This window comes from Mauremys mutica, chromosome 17 (genome assembly GCF_020497125.1).
Source record: "Mauremys mutica isolate MM-2020 ecotype Southern chromosome 17, ASM2049712v1, whole genome shotgun sequence".
NCBI lineage: Eukaryota > Metazoa > Chordata > Testudines > Geoemydidae > Mauremys > Mauremys mutica.
In genome coordinates this window covers 23,120,362-23,142,463 of record NC_059088.1, presented here as the reverse complement: position 1 = coordinate 23,142,463, position 22,102 = coordinate 23,120,362, and the positions used below count along the sequence as shown (strand labels likewise).

Here is a 22,102-nt window from a genome sequence, read left to right as displayed (position 1 = left end):
CAGTGTCATGCACCTACACTTGTGTGCCCAGAGACGTGCACACTTATACACGGGTACACAGATATGTGCACATATGTGCACCTACACATGCAAGCTTTCACAGATACACCCACATGCAGGCCATGCCCACACACACGGGTAACCTGAAACACACACGGACACAGATACATCCATGTGGGCACATAGACACACACCTTCATAGACACACACACGTGTCCTGTACAATGACACACAGATTTGCACACACACATACACATGTGTATACTGACACACAGAGACATATACACACACCTGTACACTGACACACACAGACACACACCCCGTACGCTGACACACACTCCTGTACACTGACACACAGATACACACACAGCTGTGCACTGACACACACAGACATGTACACTGACTCACACACACCCCTCTACACTGACACACACAGACATACACACCTGTACACTGACACACACAGATACACACCTGTATACTGACACACACAGACATACACATAAACACATGTAAACTGACACAGACATATACACACACACTTCTACACTGACACACACACACACACACACACACCTTTACACTGACACACAGAGACATGCATGCAGCTCTATACAGGCACACTTGTACATCAACACAGAGACATGCATGCAAAATCTACATGGACATGTGCACACATAGAAACAGACACACATGCACACACACACACACACACACTGAGTGCACCTTTCACTAGCTGCCCTTATACCATGCAAGCCGCCAGGGCTCCCCCTTCTTGCCAGGCTGTGCTGGGACCACAGTCCCCCAATGTGGCAGCTCTCCTTGTGCCCCAGGGCCTGGGTTCCAGGGCCGCAGTCCATTCAGAGCACGCCAGGGTCCCGAGTGAGCACGGGGGGAGTCCCGGAGCCCACCCCAGGCTCAGGATGCTCACCCCCCCCAACACACACACACTCTGTGCTGCAGCCCTGAGGAGCCGCTCCGGGCAGTCGATCATCAATGGGAACTGGGCAGTGGATCCCCCCGGGCGCTACGAGGCAGGCGGCACCGTCTTCGTCTACACCCGGCCAGGCCACGGGGAGCCCCGCGGGGGGGGAGAGTCGCTGACAGCCGAGGGGCCCACCACAGAACCCATTGATGTGTATGTGAGTACAGAGGGGGCCTGGCTCGTGGGGGGACAGGAGGGCTGGAGAAGGGGGGTGCCGTGTGCACTAGAAGAGAATGGGGGAGCGGGGAGGGATTCTGGACCCGGGGCCAGTGGGGAGCAGGCTAGGGATGCAGGGGTTCCTAGGCCCAGGGAAGGGGGCTGGCAGAGGAGCAGCCGGTTGGCTCCACGCGTGGCAGGCCATTGCTGGCTGTGTGGGAGAGACTTGGAGGCTGGCTGGGTGGCCTGTTGAATGGCGGGTGCCCCCCCCCCCCGCCAGGTGCCCTGCTCGAGCCGCTCTCTGTCGTCTCCCCCAGATGATCTTCCAGCAGGACAACCCCGGCGTCGCCTACCGCTTCTTCCTGGCGGGGGCCAGACCAGACAGCCCCGCCCGCCACCCTCCCAGCCACCGGCAGGACGTCAGTAAGGAACCTCCTATCACCCTCCGGGGGGCCCTTCCCCCCATCACCCACTGGGGACCCTTCCCCCCATCATCCACTGGGGGCCCTTCACCTCCCATCACCCTACAGGGGGACCCATCACTCCCACCCCGGGGCCCCTTCCCCCATCCCTCAGGGGGTCCTTCACTCCCCCCCGAGGCCCTTCACCCCCGTCATTCCCCAGGGGCCCTTTCCTCATCACCCCTCAGGGCCCTTCCCCCCATCATCCCCAGGGGGGCCATTTCCCCCCATCCCCCAGGGGGGCCTTCGTTCCCTCCCTGGGGGCCTTTTCCCCCCATCACCCCCTGGAGGCCTCCCCCCATCACCTCCCACGTGGTCTTCACATCCCTAGTACCCCCTGAGGGGCCCATCCCCCCCCCCGGGAGGCCCTTCCCCCCATATCACCCATCGAGGGCGCCCTTCTGCTCTCCCCTCCAGGTGCCCTGACCATGTTATCACCAAGCGACCAGCTGGTGCCACCCACCTCTTACGATCACCCCATGGGGACCCGGCACCGGGCGCCGGCACCGGCCAGCCAGTCGGGCAGGACCCCCGGGACACTGCAGCGCAACGTTCGCGTCCCACCACTGCCGCCCCCACCCGCCCCGCCCCGGTCCCAGGCACACGACGTCTATTGGAAACGGGTGGGGAGCACCGACTGCTCTGCCTCCTGCGGGAAAGGTGAGCGACCCTCCCCCCCGTGCCCCGGCCCCCTCCCCGCACCCTGTCCCCTCCTCTGCCCTGTCCCCCCGTGACCCAGACCCCAATCCCCATCCTTCACCTCCTTCGCCTCGTCCCCCGGATTCCTGTCCCCTCCTACGCCCCGTCCCCCCATGACTCACCCCCTACCTCCATCCTCCCACTACCTGTCCCCTCCTTCATCCCTCTGATTCCTGTCCCCTCCTACGCCCCATCCGTCCCCACATGACCCACCTCCCTACCCCCATCCTCCCCACTACCTGGCCCCTCCTCCACCCTGTCCCCCCATGACCCCCCCCCCACCCCATCCTCCCCCCTACCTGTCCCCTCCTTCATCCCCCTGATTCCTGTCCCCTCCTACGCCCCGTCCCCCCATGACTCACCCCCTACCTCCATCCTCCCACTACCTGTCCCCTCCTTCATCCCTCTGATTCCTGTCCCCTCCTACGCCCCACGCCCAACCCCCATCCTCCCCACTACCTGTCCCCTCCTACCCCCCATCCCTCCATGACCTACCCCCCTACCCCCATCCTCCCCACTACCTGTCCCCTCCTACCCCCCATCCCCCCATGACCTACCCCCCTACCCCCATCCTCCCCACTACCTGTCCCCTCCTACACCCTGTCCCCCCATGACCCACCTCCCTACCCCCATCCTCCCCACTACCTGTCCCCTCCTACACCCTGTCCCCCCATGACCCACCTCCCTACCCCCATCCTCCCCACTACCTGTCCCCTCCTACACCCTGTCCCCCCATGACCCACCCGCCACCCCCATCCTCCTCACTACCTGTCCCCTCCTTCGCCTCATCCCCCCGATTCCTGTCCCCTCCTATGCCCCATCCCCCCATGCCCCATCCCCTCCTATGCCCCATCCCCCATAACCCATCCCCCTGATCCCCATCCCCCACACTGCCCTTCCCTCCACTTCTTGTCCTCCTGCTCCCCAACCCCATTGCCCCATTCCTCCCTGTTGCTCCTTCCCCCTGTGTCTACAACCCCCAGGTTATTGGGGTCCCCTCAGCCATGTCTATGACCCCTGTGTTATATGGGACCCCCTTTCCCTCTCCCCCCGTGTCTCTGCAGGGCTCTGGCAGCCCGTGTTCCACTGCGCCGCCCGCCACTCCCAGGAGGAGGTTGGGGAGGAGCAATGCGCCGATGCCCCCAAACCGCCTGCGCCGGACGAAGCCTGCAACACCCAGCCCTGCCCGGCCTAGTGAGTGTCTGCGTCCCCCTGCCCCCGGCCTGGCCGGCGCCCTCCGGGGGGAGCCAAGGACACAGGGCCCTGGGGAGGGAGGGCAGGTCCAGGGCTGTAGTGAGAGTGGGACCCCCCACCCCGGGCTGTAGTGAGTGTGGACCCCCCCCCAGGGCTGTAGTGAGTGCGGGTCCCCCCCAGTTCTGTAGTGAATGCAGGTCCCCGCCCCGGGCTGTAGTGAGTGCGGGTCCCCACCCCAGGACTGTGGTTCATGCTGGTGCCCCCAGGTGCCGGTGCCCACGGCCACAGGCGGGACCTGGAGCCCGGAAGGCCCCAGTGCCCAGCCTAGGCTGACCCTGACTCTCTCCGGCCGCAGCTGGGACGTGGGCGAGTGGTCGGCCTGTAGCAAGTCCTGCGGACCGGGCACTCAGCACCGCCAGGTCCTGTGCCGCCAGACCTACGCCAACCGCAGCACCATGGTGCACCCGCAGCACTGCGGCCAGCTGGACAAGCCCAGCCCCACGCAGCCCTGCCAGCTCCACGTCTGCAGCCACTGGGAGGTGCGCACCAACTGGAGCGCGGTAAGGACGGGCCGGGGCTCGGGGTGGGGGGCGGCTCCCTGGGTGGGGCTCGAATGGGGGGAGGATGGGGGCTGGAGGGGCCATGGGTCTGATCTGGGGTTCCTAGGGGGGGTGTCATGAGGGAGGGGAGCCCCTGGGGGGCAGGGGTTCCCCTCCCATCCCATACAGGAAGAGGTTGTCGTGGTGACACCAGTCTCCATGGTGAGACCATCTCCCGCTCCGCCCTCCCCCCAGTGCTCGGTTCTGTGTGGCCTGGGCCACCGGACCCGCCACATCCGCTGCATCAGTAACCATGGCGACCTGCTGAGCGACGGCGAGTGCAACGGTAGCCACCGGCCCCCGGCCAACGAGGCCTGCGACATGGGGCCCTGCGTGCGCAGCTGGTTCCACAGCGACTGGAGCAACACGGTCGGTGATACCACCCCCGGCTCTACCGGTGCCACAGCCCCCCGCTATCCCAGCCCTGCCCCCCAGCTCCGCCGGTGCCCCTCAGTCCCGACACACAGCCCCCGCTAGCCCAGCCCTGCCCCCCAGCTCCGCCGGTGCCCCTCAATCCCGACACACAGCCCCCGCTAGCCCAGCCCTGCCCCCCAGCTCCGCCGGTGCCCCTCAATCCCGACACACAGCCCCCCGCTAACCCAGCCCTGCCCCCCGGCTCCGCCGGTGCCCCTCAATCCCGACACACAGCCCCCGCTAGCCCAGCCCTGCCCCCCAGCTCCGCCGGTGCCCCTCAATCCCGACACACAGCCCCCGCTAGCCCAGCCCTGCCCCCCAGCTCCGCCGGTGCCCCTCAATCCCGACACACAGCCCCCGCTAGCCCAGCCCTGCCCCCCAGCTCCGCCGGTGCCCCTCAATCCCGACACACAGCCCCCGCTAGCCCAGCCCTGCCCCCCAGCTCTGCCGGTGCCCCTCAATCCCGACACACAGCCCCCGCTAGCCCAGCCCTGCCCCCCAGCTCCGCCCGTGCCCCTCAATCCCGACACACAGCCCCCGCTAGCCCAGCCCTGCCCCCCAGCTCTGCCGGTGCCCCTCAATCCCGACACACAGCCCCCGCTAGCCCAGCCCTGCCCCCCAGCTCCGCCGGTGCCCCTCAGTCCCGACACACAGCCCCCGCTAGCCCAGCCCTGCCCCCCAGCTCCGCCGGTGCCCCTCAATCCCGACACACAGCCCCCCGCTAGCCCAGCCCTGCCCCCCAGCTCCGCCGGTGCCCCTCAATCCCGACACACAGCCCCCGCTAGCCCAGCCCTGCCCCCCAGCTCCGCCGGTGCCCCTCAATCCCGACACACAGCCCCCCGCTAACCCAGTCCTGCCCCCCAGCTCCGCCGGTGCCCCGCAATTCCGACACACAGCCCCCCGCTAGCCCAGCCCTGCCCCCCAGCTCCGCCTGTGCCCCTCAATCCCGACACACAGCCCCCGCTAACCCAGCCCTGCCCCCCAGCTCCGCCGGTGCCCCTCAATCCCGACACACAGCCCCCGCTAGCCCAGCCCTGCCCCCCAGCTCCGCCGGTGCCCCTCAATCCCGACACACAGCCCCCGCTTGCCCAGCCCTGCCCCCCAGCTCCGCCGGTGCCCCTCAATCCCGACACACAGCCCCCGCTAGCCCAGCCCTGCCCCCCAGCTCCGCCGGTGCCCCTCAATCCCGACACACAGCCCCTGCTAACCCAGCCCTGCCCCCCAGCTCCGCCCGTGCCCCTCAATCCCGACACACAGCCCCCTGCTAGCCCAGCCCTGCCCCCCAGCTCCGCCCGTGCCCCTCAATCCCGACACACAGCCCCCTGCTAGCCCAGCCCTGCCCCCCAGCTCCGCTGGTGCCCCTCAATCCCGACACACAGCCCCCTGCTAGCCCAGCCCTGCCCCCCAGCTCCGCTGGTGCCCCTCAATCCCAACCCATAGCCCCTGCTAGCCTAGCCCTGCCCCTCCAGCTCCGCTGGTGCCCCTCAATCCCGACACACAGCCCCCGCTAGCCCAGCCCTGCCCCCCAGCTCCGCCGGTGCCCCTCAATCCCGACACACAGCCCCCGCTAGCCCAGCCCTGCCCCCCAGCTCCGCCGGTGCCCCTCAATCCCGACCCATAGCCCCTGCTAGCCTAGCCCTGCCCCCCAGCTCCGCCAATGCCCCTCAATCCCGCCCCATAGCCCCTGCTAGCCCAGCCCTGGGCTCCTGGAGCAGGGACAGCCCAGGCATGCCAGACTTTGCAGTGGTCTTACAATGCTGAAGCCCTTCCACTAGGAACAAGGGCGAGGCTCAGCAAACTCGTTTCTCGTGTGACCTGAGACCCTTAGAACCCAGGTCTCTGCAGAAACAAGGCTGGTGCCATGGTGACCCTCCCCCTACCCCCCAGCCTGGCCCGGGTAAGTTCAGTGGGTTCCCTGTAGAAGAAGCTCCCTGCCCCAGGGCTGGGGCTGCTGCTCCTCTGGGGTCGGGGGCCAGGAGGGGCTAGGTGCAGACCCTGGCCGGTGGCTCCCTGCCTGGAGAAGCCCAGCCGCGGCTTCCCTGCAATGCTGGGGGGTGCTGCTCTCTAGCGTCCCAAGGAGGGAGCGCAGCTGGGAGGATCTGCAGAAGGATGGATGAGAGCACAGGCCCTCGCCCCAGCCCCTGCATGGCCCAGGGAGCCATGGGGCCAATGCGGAGTGGATCCCTGTGTAATGAGCCAGGGTGTGGGGGTCTGAGCCACCCCAGGCTAGATAGGGTCAGGCCCCAGGAGTCCTGCGCTGGGAGGTGCCCGTTTCTCAGCCCCTGGCCAGGTTCCCTGATGGCATCTCTCTCTCTCTCTCTCCCGTCGGTCCCAGTGTTCGGCGGAGTGCGGGACGGGGATCCAGCGCCGCTCAGTGGTCTGTCTGTCCAGCTACGCCAATGGGCAGGTGGAGGAGACCTGCGCGGGCACCAAGCCGGCCGACATGCGGGCCTGCAACAGCGGGCCCTGCCACCGCACCGTCAAGTGGTACACGGGGCCCTGGAGCCAGGTGAGGAGGGGTACGGGCGCTGGGCCGGGCTGGGTGGGAGAGCACCCTGCTCTCGGGGCCAGGCCTGGGGACGCTTCTCTGCAGCCTCCTGGGGTGGTTTGCACTCAGCACGGGGTACGTGTGCTGCACACGGGCGTGCCAGGCAGAGCAATCAGTGCTGTGTGCATGTGCATGTGCCAGGCAGAGCAATCAGTGCTCTGTGTGTGCGCACACACGGGCCCATACATAACAATCAGTGCTCTGTGCGTGTGTATGTGTGCAAGGGTGTGCATATGTGTTGATGTGTGTGTGTGTGTGCGCCCATGCGTAACAATCAGTGGGGTGTGTGTGTGTATGTGTGTGTGTGTGTGTGTGTGTGTGTGTGTGACACATACCCAGTGTACAGGCCAGACTAACGAGTAGCTGTGTCACCCCCGCCCTCTGATCTGGGAGCCCTTTACACTGCTTGGCGTCTATAGCCTCCAATCTGGACTGCTCCCAAACAGCCTCCAGCATGCAATTCACTCCCAGCTCTGGCTGCAGCCAGCCAGACACACCTTGACCCTCAGCAGCCTGGGTAATACTGCAGGGTGACCCCAACACTCCCCTAGTCCTAGATTTCCCCCCAGAAATGTACATCCTGTCCTGCCCGGCCCTCTGCTGAACAATACAAGGGAATAAAAAGTCCCTCCGTTTATTAATAGAAGTGACATGCACATATCTCGTTCCCCCAAATGGAGTTTCCCAGACATTGCAATTCCGACACGCTGGATTAGATAAACCACTAAAACAAGTTTATTAACTGCCAGGAGAGAGATTTTAAGTCGGTACAAGCCATGAGGCACAACAGTCAGAAATGGCTACAAGAAAAGTAAAGAGAAAACGCTGCTGGTGCCTAACTTAACAACCTCTGTTCAATTCGGGGCAAGGTTTACTCACCATGTGCTCTCTGCCGTCTTACTGAACAAGCTTCTTAGGCCAGGACCCCTTCCCCAGTTCAACGGTTGCTTCCTTTGTCCCTCTGGTGCAGAGAATCAATGGGCAGAGAGAGAGAGAGAGAGGAGGGGAGCCTTGGGGTGTCTGTCCCCCTCTTTACAGCATCTCCCCTCCTCTTGGAAAACAGTTCCAGCTGAGATTCTGGCGACAGAGAGTCTGTGTGGAAGGATGTTCCCTGCTGCTTTTCCTCACCTGTTTGGGGTTTGTGTGTCTACCCGTCCTGCTTGATGAGTCTGCTGCTTAAATGCCAATTAAGCAGAGCCCTCGTTCCTTTGTTTGAGACAGGCCTGTTTGCCGGGCTCCCTTTGGACCATATGTTAAGATCCTCTGCAGCTGGAATCTTATTGCTTCACAATGTGGTCACCCATATTTTATCAGGGCAGTACTGATCAGCAGACGATGCCTTTTCCGATGATCCCCCCAAGGCATAACTCAGTACCCAGATTGTTACAGTAGTGTGGACACGGGGACATTCTGTCAAGGGTTTTAGCTACCCTGGTCTGTGTTTGCACTCGCCAACCCCAGTTCTGCCCTCCTGGAGGCCGAGGTCTCTCACAGACCCCACAGGGACACACCGCAATTCCGGGAAGCACAGGGATCAGAAGCCACTTTGCCAGCGAACAGAGACAGAACAGCCTCTCCCACGACCAGCCGGCCTGGTCCTGCTAGGACATGCTCTAATGATGAGCGCTCTGGGTGGGATGTGGGTGCTGGGTGGGTAGCGTGTGGGTTTTCCCTCAGTGCTGGGTGGGTGACAGGCAGGAGCCCTGCTCTGAGCGCTCCCGGCGGACTGAGCCCCCTTCCCTTCCCCGCCCCCCTAGTGCTCGGCGGACTGTGGTACTGGCACCCAGCGGCGGGACGTGATCTGTGTCAGCAAGCTGGGCTCGGAGTTCAACGTGACGGAGGCATCGGAGTGCGCTCCCCTGGAGAAGCCGCCCTCTCTGCAGCCCTGCACCGGCAGTGCCTGTGACGCTCGCTGGTTCTCCACCTCCTGGAGCGCGGTGAGAACCTGTGTGCCCCCAGACTGGCCAGGCCCCTCCCCACACAGATGTAAGCTCCTGGGCTCCCGTGGAGGTGAACCCAGATCCTCCCACCCCCCAACTCAGGCCCCTGCCTGCTGAGCCTAGGGAGACTCCCCTTCAGATGGGAGCCGTATAAGGGCTATGACATGCAGCCGAACCATGCATCTCTGTGGCTGCATCTCAGTGCTGAGTGAGTGAGTCCCATGCAGCATTGCTGTGCACTGTTGGCAGCTGCCGTGCTCTGCTCCAGAGGTGGCTGCATTTCAGCAGTGAGTGAGTGATTTCCCTGTGCAGCGTTGCTGAGTGGCTGTTGTCAGCTGCCATGCTCTGCACTAGAGGTGGCTGCATCTCTGTGCTGGGTGGGGAGGCCGATTCCCCTGCACAAAATCTGCAGAGCACCGCAGGAGTCCTTAAGGTTTTGGGGGGATGTCGGTTACTTTCCTAACCCCCCTCTCTGCCCCCCACAGTGTTCCAAGTCGTGTGTGGGAGGAGTCCAGGTGCGGGAGGTGCAGTGCCTGACCCAGAACAAAACCTTCAGCAATCTTTGCCCGCCGGACCTCAAGCCCATCAAGAAACGCTCCTGCAATACCCAGCCCTGCACTCCCGAGCTTGGTAAGGGATGCCAACTGCCCCATGGCCTGCTGAGCCACCCCCTTGTTCTCCTCACTTTACTCCCCCACCTGGGTCCAGCTGTATGCCTCTCCTTTACAGTGCCCCAAGCAGAGAGCGGCCAAAGGGAGCCCAGGGCACGGGGGAGAGGCTAATAGGGGAGGCGGTGCAGACCAGGACCTGGTGCTTAATGGGAAGTGACACAGACTGATATAGAGGGGATGGACTCCCTGAACTTCAAGCCGGGGGGAGATTCCCTAGAGGTGGGGGCTCGGGTATGAGCACAGGACTGGCAGCTAGGACTCCTAGGGTCTATTCTCAGCGCAGGGAAGGCGTGCAGCAGGCTAGTGATGAGAGCCAGGACTCGTGGGTTCTAGTCTCAGCTCCGTCACTTTGCCTCTCTGTGCCTCAGTTTCCCCTTCTAGACAGTGGATGATACTTCCTGCCCCACCCCCCATCTTGGTAAAACCCCTTTGAGAGCGATGGCTACTCCGTTGGTGCCGAGCGGTGATGATGGATTGGAAGCCCGCCGGGGGTATGGGACCAAATGGGCTTCCCTGCAGTGTTAACCGCACCCCCAGCTCCTCACCGCTCCCCTCCTCTTTCCAGACGAGAACTGCAGGGACAAGTACCACAACTGCCCCGTGGTGGTGCAGGCCCGGCTCTGCGTCTATTCGTACTACAAGCTGGTGTGCTGCGCCTCCTGCACGCGGGCCGTGGAGCGGAGCAAGGATATGCAGAGCCGGTAGCAGTGCCGGCCGGCCAGAGACGGGGGCTGGGCTCTCGCCCGCTCATCGTGGGGCTGGGCATGTTTCTTGGGGAGGATTCAGACAGACCTGGGCTGTGAAACCAACGCCCAGCCCTCAAAGACGCTCCTGGGACCTAGCTGCTTGTTCCCTCCGAGGTGACCCAGCAGCATGTGGGGAGGGGACAACCAGACTCTGCCCCCAGGGACGAGGAATGAGCGGCCGGGACGGCTTTGAACAAGGATCACGGCCAAGCCGCATGCGTGGCTCGTCCCAGGGCCACAGATCTTCCCTGTCGCTGGAGAGGCCAGTTCCGCTCGCAGATCTAGGGCCTGATCCTGGGTGGGGCTGAGAGCCGGGAGCTTGTCCCCGCTCACTCCAGCAGGGGCCTTGTGAGTCACTGACCCATTCTGCGTACGGGCCCAATGGTGACGCGAAGGGGTGATGCGGACTGCTCCCCAGGGCCGTGATGCTGTATGACCCCGCCCCCCGGCCCGGCTGCCCCCTCAACACATGCTGAGCCCGGAAAGCCCGCCACCCCCCCGCTACCAGAAGGAATTGGTGCTTCCTGCTGGGAAACGCGACTCCCGTCGCTTCCGCGGAGCCTGACCCTCGCACAACCTGTGTCCCACGGAGCTGCGATGCCCCGTGCCGGCTGGCCTCCTCGTAACGGTGCGAAGGGACCCATGTGCTACGCGTCCCACCCCAGAGCCTGGCCTGGGTCTCACGTCTGAGCCCCTTCTTTGGGCATGGAGGTGACACAGCTCGGAGGTCGGGGAAGTGGCTTTCATCAGTCCAGCTCCTGGCATACAAAAGTCACCGCCCTGATTAGCCCCTGGCCAAGGACCGAACGGGCAGCAGGAACCTGAACTCCTCTCTCACCCCTAGGGGGCGCCCCTGCATTGGGGAGCGTGCCCTGCACACCCAGCCCAACCGCTTCTACGGGTGCTGACGTGACCCCCTGAATGCGCGTCGAGCGCGTGCCAGTCCCCTCCAGTTGTTTCCCCATCCACTTCCTTCCCTGTCCCTGCTTTGTCTGGGGAACTGACAGAGCAAACCCCCTCCTGCGTAGAGCACACGCCCCCCAGGCCACAGGGACGTCTGCATGGGCCGGCCGGCTGTGCTGGGGATAGCGTCTCTCCAGCACGTCTTTCTGCTTCTCTTGAGACCAACGGGATTCTTGCTGTTAACTTCATGGGCTATAGATCAGGCCCTAGGTTTCCCATCACTTTTATTGTCCACACGTAATCCCCACCTGCCTGCTCGAGCTAGGCACAGGATTTGAACCTGGGATCTTCAGGAGAGAAAAAAAAAGCACATGCCTCTACCAGTTGAGCTAAAGCATCACCTCTTTCAGGCATTGTCTGTAGTAGACCTTTAATTTCTTGTGGACCAGCCACCGGACAACAACGTGGACACCCCATGCTAGAGCGTTGCAGGGACACATTTTATGAGGCTGGGTGAAGAAGAGGGTAGCAGACCCCTGACAAATAAAGGCATTATATTAAAGACATTTTATAGAACATTTTTACTGCAAAGCCATTCAGAGTGTCCAGATTATATAAATATATAACGATATATTATAAAGATTGTATCTGGGTTTTTCTGTGTAAATCTAATTTATTTTTTATTAAAGATGAGCTGATGTTTCCCTGTGGGCTTATATTTTTTCCCCTCTTTTTAAGAAATATGTTACTTTTGCCAACTTGAAGACCATAAAAAAAAAAAGTATTCAGTATTAGTTACCTGGTTGAGGGTTGGTTGGTGCAGAGAAATCTTGGGGGGCGGGGGCTTGGGGCTGGGAAAGACTGTGTAAAGAATAATAATGTTTTATTATTGTATTACAATAGGCTCTAGAATCCTCAGCTGAGGTTGTGGCCCAGTTGTGCCAGGCATTGCATAGGCTGAGTGAGAGACAGTCCCCTAAACGGTTACCATCCAAAGCCCTGATTCAGCAGAGCGCTTAAGTCAATGAGCTTTCCTCACATGCTAGAACTGAAGGGCGTATTCGTGTGTGTTGCAGAATTGAGGCCTTAGACTTTGCACTTTGCTTGACCGGGACGGTGGCATGAGCCTGGTGAATCTCACTCTCTGTCAGGGACCAACCTGGCTACAACATCATTGCGGACAACAATGGGAGACAACTGAATTTTGCGTCTGAAATGGCAACTCCCCAACACGGAGAAAAAGGAAGCAAAACAGAGACTTCCTGAGCAATGGCAGGAAACAGAACGTCCTCAGATGACTCACTCTCCACAACCCTCTAACCCTGACATACAGCCCCAAATACGCTGACCAGCTGTGCAAAAGGACTTCCGAAAAATTGAGGAACCTTCACCAGGAGTTCACATACTCCAGAACGGACCCTCCCTCAAACAAGAAATCAGCATATGATCCCACACATGGGAAGGAAAAAATCAGGAATCCTACCTGGAGACCATGCGAGAAACCCAAAACAACTATCAACCCCCTCTGATGCCAGCCATCCAACACAAAACAAAAAAGTGGAACTAACGACAAGAACTCCACAACACACAGAACACCACCTCCAGGAGAAACCAGGGCACCAGGACCCACATGGACACTACATGGCACCCCAACATCATCCATCTATCAAGACCACCCATATCTGGAGCTGAATTGTCTCTACTCTACAAGGGACTGAACTTTGCCCCACCACAAAATCTGATATTGTACTAAGGTGGTCAACTAGAAAAATTCTTTTACTGACTCTGCTTCAAAGAATTTCACAACAATAGCAACACCACCCACAACTATCACGTCCCCACTGACAGTCATAAGGGAAAACAATCATATGACCGCACAATAGCAGAAATCACACCATGTTCATTACACTGATTGCATTAGGGAAAAAATTTAAATCCTTAGTAAAACATCACATCCACCCCAATCTCCCTACCACCGAGAGAACAGCTACAGTCAGTCCCTGAAAGCTAACCACCAGATAAGTATCAAAGCAGCAGACAAAGCGGGCACCATTGTGGTACTCAACCGTGATGACTACATTAACGAGACCAGTTGACAACTTTCCGGCACCACCTACTAGGAAGAGGTCAGAGAAGACCCCCACCACAATTCACCCAGGAACTTAATGATATCATCAAATCCTTCCCCAAACAACTCTACCACCTTGTCCCCGCTACAATTCTATCTTCTGCCTGCTTCCCAAGATGCACAAGGAACCCCAGGCAGACCCATCATATCTGGCCATTGTGCTCCTACTGAAGGAATATCGAGATCCATGAAAATCATCCACAAACCATTCACCACACAAAGGACCAGCTTCCTCCAGGACACAACTGATTTCCTCCACAAACTCTGCAACATTAACAACCTCCCTCAGAACACCATCCTTGCCACTATGGCGATTACTTCCCTATTCTCCAACGTCCCTCACAAAGAAGGCATAGCTGCCTGCCTAAATATCCACAAGACAATGGACGACCCTCAGAGATCCACCCCAGACACGTCGCCACACTCACCCATTTCATCCTCTTCTTCATGGGCCATCCCAAAGAAGAATTTCTGGACAGATGCACCACAAAACCAATGATATTTTCATCCTCTGGTCAGACGGCTTAAACTCCCTCATCGATTTCCACCACAACTCCAGCAACCACCACCTGTCCATTAAACTCTCCCTGGAGCAATCGCACGGTAGCCTCCACTTCCTGGACACCACAATCAGCTTCATCACTGGAACCCTACAGAAAACCATATACAAGAAACCCAGGGATCACCACACCTACCTTCCCCCAAACATAGGTGCCAACTTTTTCCCGGCGCTGGTGGGTGCTGACTCCACCCCTGCTCCCGCCCCCATTCAAACCCCTTCCCCAATGTCCCTGCCCCAACTCCGCCCCCTCCTTGCCCCTATTGGACCCCTTCCCCAAATCCCCGCCCCAGCCCCACCTTGTCCCCGAGCGCGCCACATTCCCTCTCCTCCCCCCTCCCTCCCAGCACTTGCCGCTGCAAAATAGCTATTTCGTGTCAGGAAGCACTGGGAGCTAGGGGGAGAAGTGGGGACGCGGCGCACTCAGGAGGTGGAACGGAGGCAGAGGTGAGCTTGGCTGCCAGTGGGTGCAGAGCACCCACCAATATTTCCCCGTGGGTGCTCCAGCCCCAGAGCACCCACGGAGTCGCCGCCTATGCCCCCAAACACGCCAATAAATCTGTTATCTACAGCCAGGCACTCAGATACCACAGACTATGCTCTGAGGAGAAATTCCAGGATATACACCTGAACACACTTAAACCACCTTCACCAGACCAGAGAAGTAGATTGCATCATGGAACGGGCCACCCAAATACCCCGAGAGAACCTGTTTCAGTATGGGCCTGTCCTCCAACTACACACCTCTAGTTGTCACCTACCACCCCACAGTGGATCTCATATGGGGTAGCATTAAACAGTTACAACTGATACTTGGTGGGGTATCCTGAAAGACAGCTTTCCCGAACCCCCTCTTCTGGCCTTCAAACCACCCCGCAACCTTGCCAAGCTCATCAGCAGAAGCAAGCGCCCCACAGAACCACGTGAAGTGGCACCAGAGCCTGCCAAAACAACAGATGCAAAACCTGCTGACCTATCTCCACTGCTACAATGGTCAACACCTCCCACAACCCACCTTTCAGAATCCATGGGTCCTACACACGTCTATCACAAGCAACTATGTGGGTGAAACCAGACAATCGCTGCGCTCTCCGATGAATTCACACAGGAAAACGCTAAAAGAAGCAACCCCTAGATCACCTGTGGGAAGACACTTGTCACAAAGTGATCACAATCTGACCTCTCCATCCTCAGCCTTGAAGGAAAACCTGCACGACACCTTCAAAAGACGAGCCTGGGAAAATCATGGTCTTAATAAAGACAAAGGATTTATGGCTTATTACAACACGGTGTCACCCACTCACCCCACTTTCGATCCCACGACTGCAGGGGTGTTAATGGGCCGCGTCTCTTTGAATGGTCTCTGCCAACGTTAGCTCCTTATGCTAAACAATCTGTTCCACTCTCTGTTTAGCTGTGAGGTGCCGAGTCCCTTTCCCAGCCCCGAAGAAGCAGCTCGAAAGCTTCCCTCTCACCAACAGAATCTGGGCCAATAAAATATATTCCCTCCCGCACCTGGTCTCTCTACCGTCTTTCTAGTCATTTTCACCAGTGTAACTAGCTGCCTCTGCATTTCCTCTGAGTGCGTCTAACCAGGCTGCGTGGGGGGAGGACAAGCCACTCTGCTCCTGTGTCCCATCATACTCGGTGTCTATCTCGGTGTGACTGCAGGGCCTGCAAGGGCGTCACACCGGAGTAAGTGAGAGCTGAATCAGCTGCTCTCCCTCAGTTGCCTGTAAACTTAAGGGAGGCAGAGGCCGGACAGTGCATAATCTGCATCCGGATGCAGCCACATGCTAGGCCTGATGTCACACTCATATGGTCTCATGTGGCAGTGCAAACAGTGCGTTGTGCCTGGTTGCATTGTAAACAATCCACCGTCTCTAGCTGTCCAGCCGCCCACAGGCTCGATCTGTCTTCTCCCAGACACACCCATCAGCTGGCCAGCTAGTCTCCTACTCCCATGACAGGCTCTGGCAGCAGAGCCTAGCACATGCTGGTCAGTCGGGACTCAGAGAGCTGCACTACTCTGCTATAAAGAGGGATGGGTCTTCCAGAGGGCAAAGGCCGGAGGGCACCCTTGCATGGGGTGCGGGGTAAGGGGCAGTGAAGCATGGCCTAGCAGAGAGCGGGGCATCAAGATACCTGAGACAGCAGTAAGAGCAGGTGACTGGGAGCCAGGATGGTTCTGTTTCTATTCCTGGCCTGCCATTTTCAGTGAGTCCCATCCCTGCTCTGCGCTCAACATCTCCAGCGGCAGCACCGGGCAGATTGGGAGCCTTCAGGGCAAGGTGCTTTGCGATCCATGGCGAGGAGGTGACGGAGGAACCATCGGTGTAGCCTGACGGGTGCCCGGCGGTTTGCCTTGCACTGCAGGTCCTGCCGCCGGACACGCGGGAGCTCTAAGGAGCACGTTTGCTTTGGTCTGGTGTGTTATTGACAACGGGCAAGGACAGCTGTCCAGCCCGGCTTGTGGCGTCCGAGCTGAGCTCCGTGGGGCGCTCTTCTGCTGGTGCAGGCTGGGCTACAGACTAGGTCTTCTTGCCACGGTTACTGCCTGAGTTTAGCAGAACCAAACACAACCCCTGCTAGCGGCTGGGCTCTAGCTAGTAGCAGCAGCTCGGCTGTAGGGTCACCTGAAGCTGCTCTGAGACAACCAGCATCAGCAATCCCACCTGCGGCATGTTTTATGCAACATAACTCTGAGAAGCTGGTTGCTTTCACTGGACAGGGCAGGTTAGCAGCTTACGGGCCTCTCGCTCCCCACTCTGGCTACTGAGCTCTGCTCTGAACTGCAGCACTGCTGGGCCTCCCCAGAGACACCCCCTGCCAGGGGTGGTGCCCTGGTACATGACGCAGCCCTAAGGCAGCGGGATGCTCCGAGGTGACGTGCCGCTGCTCTAAAAGCTGGCAGAGGGCAGGGGTGAGCTGGGGGGAGTCCTACGCTGCCCAGACAGCAGCCAGCCAAGGTAGAGGCATCGAGCAAGTTCTTCTATGGCTTGCAAGGCCAGCACCCACGGGCAACCCAGCAAAGCACATGCCCTAAGCAGCTGGAAGCAGCTCATTGCCAGCAAGGGGAGTAGTCCTTCCCAGCCCGGGGAATTCACCTCCGCCTTCAAGTCGCAATTCTGCGCTGCCTCCTTGCTGGGTCCCAGCGCCGTCAGTTTATAGGCACACGGGTCTGACCAGGCTCTGCCGGGCACAGACCGAAATGGAGCGTGAGCCCAACCGGGCGACACCAGTGCAAAACAGATGTGAGCGACCGGACCCCAGCCCCCGCCTTTCCCGCCCCCCGGCACAAGCCAGTGGGTTATGTGCACCCTGGCGTAAAGCTCTGCAGGGCAGGCCAATGGCTCCTAAGGCCCAGCTCAGGAGCACCCTGATACGAGGCCAAAATGGGGCTTCGTGAAAACTCCCTGTGCCAGCGTGCAGGGGGTGACCAGGAGCCGGGCTGCTGAGCACTCGGCTGCTAATTAGTCCCCGGAGAAAGCTGATGGGGTAATTATCTGATCGGGGGCTGGGCGGGATAAAGATTCACGCACCAGTCCGATAAAGAAGTGCAGGCATCTGACGAAGTGGGTTTTTTAACCCACAAAAGCTGATGCCCAAATCAACCTGTTAGTCTTTAAGGTGCCACCGGCCTCCTCGTTGTTTTAGTCTGATAAAGAGGCACAGGACTGGAAGGATGTGCCGGGGAGGCGGGGAGACAGGACCCGAGCGAGCTGAGTCCAGCCACACAGCAGCCTTCAGGAAGACAGGCCTCTCCCTCCCCCCTCCCCCGAGTCCTGAGGAGAGGGCCACAGGCATGGTAGGTGTTGTATGACTGTAGTGACGTGGGTGCAGGGAAATGAAGGCAAAGGGCACTGAGCTCACACCCTGGGCGGTGTGGGGAAGGATGCGGGCAGGCCGGCGTGCCCTGTCCCCCCAAAACACCGCCCACAGCTGGGACCAGGAAAGGACAAGGGCAGCCAAGCCGCCCTGAAACCGACTTCTGCCAGGCACCGAGAGGCCCGGTCATTGTGAAACCCAGCCCAAGCCCCGCAGGCTCGGTGAGATGGAGAGAAACCGAAACCAAGGGAATTCGCATTCCCAAGGGGGCAGCAGCAGCCGGATAGTCCAGGGCTCGGCTCCCATCTAGGCACCACAACAGGCGCCCAAGTCTGCAAAGCGCCCGGCACCCAGCAGGTCCTGTGGGGCCGACTTTTAGCACCCACCATGCAGCGCCCTTGTGAACATCTGGTGACGAAAAGAGCCACAGCAGCTGGTGTGTTACTTATTTCAGCCACCAGGGGTCACCAGAGAACAACATCAGCAGAACACCGCGCCCGGGGCTGCGCAGCGTCTGTCTACACGGCGCCCTAAACCCTCCCCCGCTTCCGTCCGCAAAGCTCAGCCTGACTCAGCTCAGCAAGCACTTGGGCCCTACAGGGGCGGGGGCCGAGCTCTGCCGCAGCGCAGTGTGGACGCAGCTCACGCCGCAGCCCCGCTTCAGACGGGCGGTGTGGGTGCGCTAGCACAGCTGGGAGCCCCAGCTCCAGCCAGGGTAAGGCCCGGTTGAGCGTGCAGTGTGGACGCTCCAGGGCGGTGGTGGACTCTAGCGTGCAGTGCAGCCACTCCAGCCAGGGTCCGGGCCCCTCCAGCTGAGGACTCAATCCATGTGCTGTGATTGTCCCAGAGCATGGGGGGGGGGGTGTCTGACCGATGGTCACTCCACAGCAGCCTGGGGGTGAGTGGCAAGCTGTACACTTACCCCCCCGCCCCATCCCCACTGGCTGCAGGGCTCTGACGCAGCCAAGACACTCCTAGAAAACCCACGTCACCCGGCCCAGCCCAAACCTTTGCCAGTCCTACCAGTTCCCTGAGGTTTGCATTAGTCACTGCTCCTAGAAAGGTTACACACACCCCGACAGTAACACGGCCACAACTGCATTTTTTTAATGCAATGGAGCTCAAAGGTAGTAAATGTCATTCAGGGATGGGTACGCAGGATATCGCAGGCAATTGCCCTCTGTCACAATTATCCCCATTGTTCAGCTGGGGAAACTGAGGCCTGGTGGGGGAAGGGCCTTGCCCATGGTCAGCCAGCAGGTGGCGCGAGGCATAGAAGAGAACCGAGGTCTCCTGCACCCAAGTCCAATGCTCTGATCACTAGGCTGCTTCCAAAAGGAGCCTAAATGAATTGTGAACCCAACTCCCGTAGAATTTCCATCGGATTTGAGCACCTAACTCCCTTAGGCGCGTTTGAAAAGCGTGGCTGTAATGAACTGCTGTGTGCCCAGCAGGCACGTGGCGCGGTTACACAAAACCTTCCACGGCCGTGGTGTGTGAGCAAGTTTTGACACTTGGGATGACATGGGGTGGGGTATCTGGGAAAGAAGTGGGGTGGGGACTAGTGGTTAGAGCAGGGAGGGCTGGGAGCCAGGTCTCTCGGGGTCTAGTCCCAGCACTAGGAGGGGAGCGGTGGCTAGTGGTTAGAGCAGGGCTCCTGGGTTCCGTCCCTAGCGCTGGGCAGTAGAGTTGAGGGCAGGAAGTGCCCCGCGTGGCGGTGCCGAGGCCGGGATCCACAGCCCTTGCTTTCTAGCTGCACTGTCGTGTCCACGTGCCCAACCCTATCGCAAATATCCTGTTATGAAGCCAGTCAAGGGCAATCTCCCGGCTATAAAACCCTAAACACCCGCCCACGCCCTGCTGTGGGAACGGCCCGGCTGCTGGCCAGGCCCCAGGTCCTGCAGCGCGGCCTGGCGGGCACTGGGGGACGGCCGGTGACTGACCACCGATGTGCCCTGCCCCTGCGGTGAGGGAGAGCTCAGCTGGGATCAATGTACAGAGGCTGCTGGACATGGGCAGACCCTGCAGTGCCTCCCAGGGCCCAGCCAGCTGCCTGCGTGCCACCCAGGGGACATCCACCCTGCAAAAAACCCCGTGGCAGCAAGTCTCAGAGCCCGGATCAGCTGGCTCGGGCTCCCGCTGCGGTGCTAAAAGTACCAGCGTAGAAGTCCCCCCCTCGGGCTCTGGGCCCTGCCCCGGGTCTGAGATACCCCTGAGCCCTGGCCTGGCCTGAGGAATCAGCTGCCAGGGCTGGAAGGACAGTGGCCCCTGCACAGGAGCATGGGAGGGGGCGCCGATACTGCGGCCATGGGGAGCATGAAAAGAACAGAGAGAGGTGAGGGGTGAATATGGGGCTAATTTCTAGAGGGAGGTTTTCTGGGGATGGGTGGGTGGGTGGGTGGCTAAGATCCCTCTAAGCTGTGTGGCCGCCTCTCACCGGGCCCGAGCTGCTGCGGTGAGAGAGGGCTGGGGGGGAAGCCCTTTCTCCCTGCCGCAGCCCCGGGGCAGCCTGCACCCCAAACCCCTCGTCCCCTGCCCCACCCCAGAGCCCTCACCCCCACCCTCTGCCCCAGCTCTGAGCCTCCTCCTGCACCCCAACCCCCTCATCCCTGGCCCCACCCCAGAGCCCTCATCCCCTGCACCCCAACCCTCTGGACTTTGGAGCCTCGGGCGCGACATCACCGGCACCAGCCTGCGCCTTGATGCCCTGCAGGGAGCAGCTGCTGCTGGTGGGGTGAACTAGGCCAGTCTGGCCGCGCCCCTTGCCCAGCCCCACGGACACGGCCCCGCTCCCTCGGCCGCCCCACATCAGGGGCCCTTTGCTGAGGCTTCTGCTGGCAGGGCCGAGAGGTTCATCACGATCAAACCCAGAGGACCCCCCCCCCCAATTGTGTTCCTGATTCTCAGGGATGCTGAGGCCCCTCTGGCAGCCTAAGGGGCATTGGAGTGGGTGGAAGCCGCCCCCTGGGAAGCTTCCCCCGCCCCTGGCACCGGCTGGAGGCCACGTAGGGTGGTGTGGAGCTGGCATAGGGGGCTCTGCACCCGCCCTTCTCCCAGCCCCGGTGCAGGAGGTGGGTCGGGGGCGTGGCCCGAGCGCCCTGCGCTGTGGCAAGTCTCTGCTCCCCAGGGGCCGTAGCAGAAGGTAGAGCAGCCCCGAGGCTGCTGTAGCAGAGCCCTGGGGCTCAACCCCAGAGCATGGGGCGCGTGAAGGGGGCCTGAACCCCCACCCCACCAGGCTGCACCCCAAGTTCAGGGGTGGAGGGTGTGAGAAGCAGGCGAAGGGGGCTTGGCGTGCTGGGGAGCTGCTGGGAACTTGGCAGCTCATGCCGGCTGCAGGCTGTGTGTGGCCAGCCAGCATTCCTGAGCCGTGACTCAGCCCGCCTGCCGGGGCCCCCAGGCTCCCCGGGGTCAAGGGAGATAACCCGAGCGCATCCGGATTCCTGCTGGCGCATCAGCCGGCGACGCACGGGGGGGACCTGGGCTGCGGGGCAGGAATCGCTCGGGGCGGGGGGGGGGGGGACTGGAGTTTGTATTTTTCGCAGGAAATCCCTGGCCGTTGAAACAGATGAATGAGGGGATGGCAGGAGCCTCCGGCAGCCCAGCTCAGCTCAGCCGCCAGCCTCCGACGGGGGCTCTCTCCAGCCCAGCTCAGCTCAGCCGCCAGCCTCCGACGGGGGCTCTCTCCAGCCCAGCTCAGCTCAGCCGCCGGCCTCTGCCGGGGGCACCTCTGGGCAGAGCTGCATGTAGGCAACCCAGGGGCTGGCGTCTTGCACACGCACCCCTGCCTAGGTGCACACGCACACACACGCGCACACACGCACACTAGGGCCGAGTTCAGCACCAGGCCAGCGAGTGGGGACCAACCGTGGCTTTTTAGGGTTCCTGATCCTGGGGCCTGATCCAGCACAAGCTACAGCAGCCTTGAGGTGGAGCTGATTTACTCCCCTTCTCGTCCCTTCCCCAGGGACCATTCCAGCCGTCGGGAGGCCTCTCAGGCCCCCTTTCCGCAGCCACCCCCCCACCTGTGCTGCCCCCCCCCCCGGGTGTAAGCGAGAGGCTTTTGTTTGCTGGGCTCAGGGCCGCCCAGCCACACCCCGGTGCCAGGATCTGGGTGTTCCCTGCCGAGGGCTGGTTCCAAAGGTGCCCTGCGCTGGCCCGGGGCACGGCCGGGCGCGGCTGCCAACACGCAGTCACTGGCTCCAGCCAGGCTCCCTTGGCAGGGTGTTTCCTGAGGCCGTGGCGCTGGGCCTGGGGGGGCTCCCATTGCAGCC

General features: G+C 60.9%; 1 protein-coding gene across 4 annotated transcripts in view; it reads left to right on the top strand.

Moving 5' to 3' along the window:
• The window catches only part of ADAMTSL4 (ADAMTS like 4), a 60,605-nt gene extending 46,391 nt beyond the window's left edge, over window positions 1-14,214 (top strand). For 3 of the 4 annotated variants that reach the window (XM_044991139.1, XM_044991138.1, XM_044991137.1), the window contains 10 exons: window positions 964-1,142; window positions 1,459-1,564; window positions 2,020-2,262; window positions 3,366-3,495; window positions 3,851-4,055; window positions 4,290-4,463; window positions 6,844-7,017; window positions 8,814-8,993; window positions 9,482-9,626; window positions 10,233-12,014. In XM_044991139.1, the coding sequence (XP_044847074.1) occupies window positions 964-1,142; window positions 1,459-1,564; window positions 2,020-2,262; window positions 3,366-3,495; window positions 3,851-4,055; window positions 4,290-4,463; window positions 6,844-7,017; window positions 8,814-8,993; window positions 9,482-9,626; window positions 10,233-10,372 (1,676 nt within the window). In that variant the 3' untranslated portion in view covers window positions 10,373-12,014. Of the gene's footprint in view, window positions 1-963; window positions 1,143-1,458; window positions 1,565-2,019; window positions 2,263-3,365; window positions 3,496-3,850; window positions 4,056-4,289; window positions 4,464-6,843; window positions 7,018-8,813; window positions 8,994-9,481; window positions 9,627-10,232; window positions 12,015-12,392 lie in introns of those variants that run through there. The other variant, XM_044991140.1, reaches the window with a different exon arrangement.
• Window positions 14,215-22,102: the final 7,888 nt, after the last annotated feature.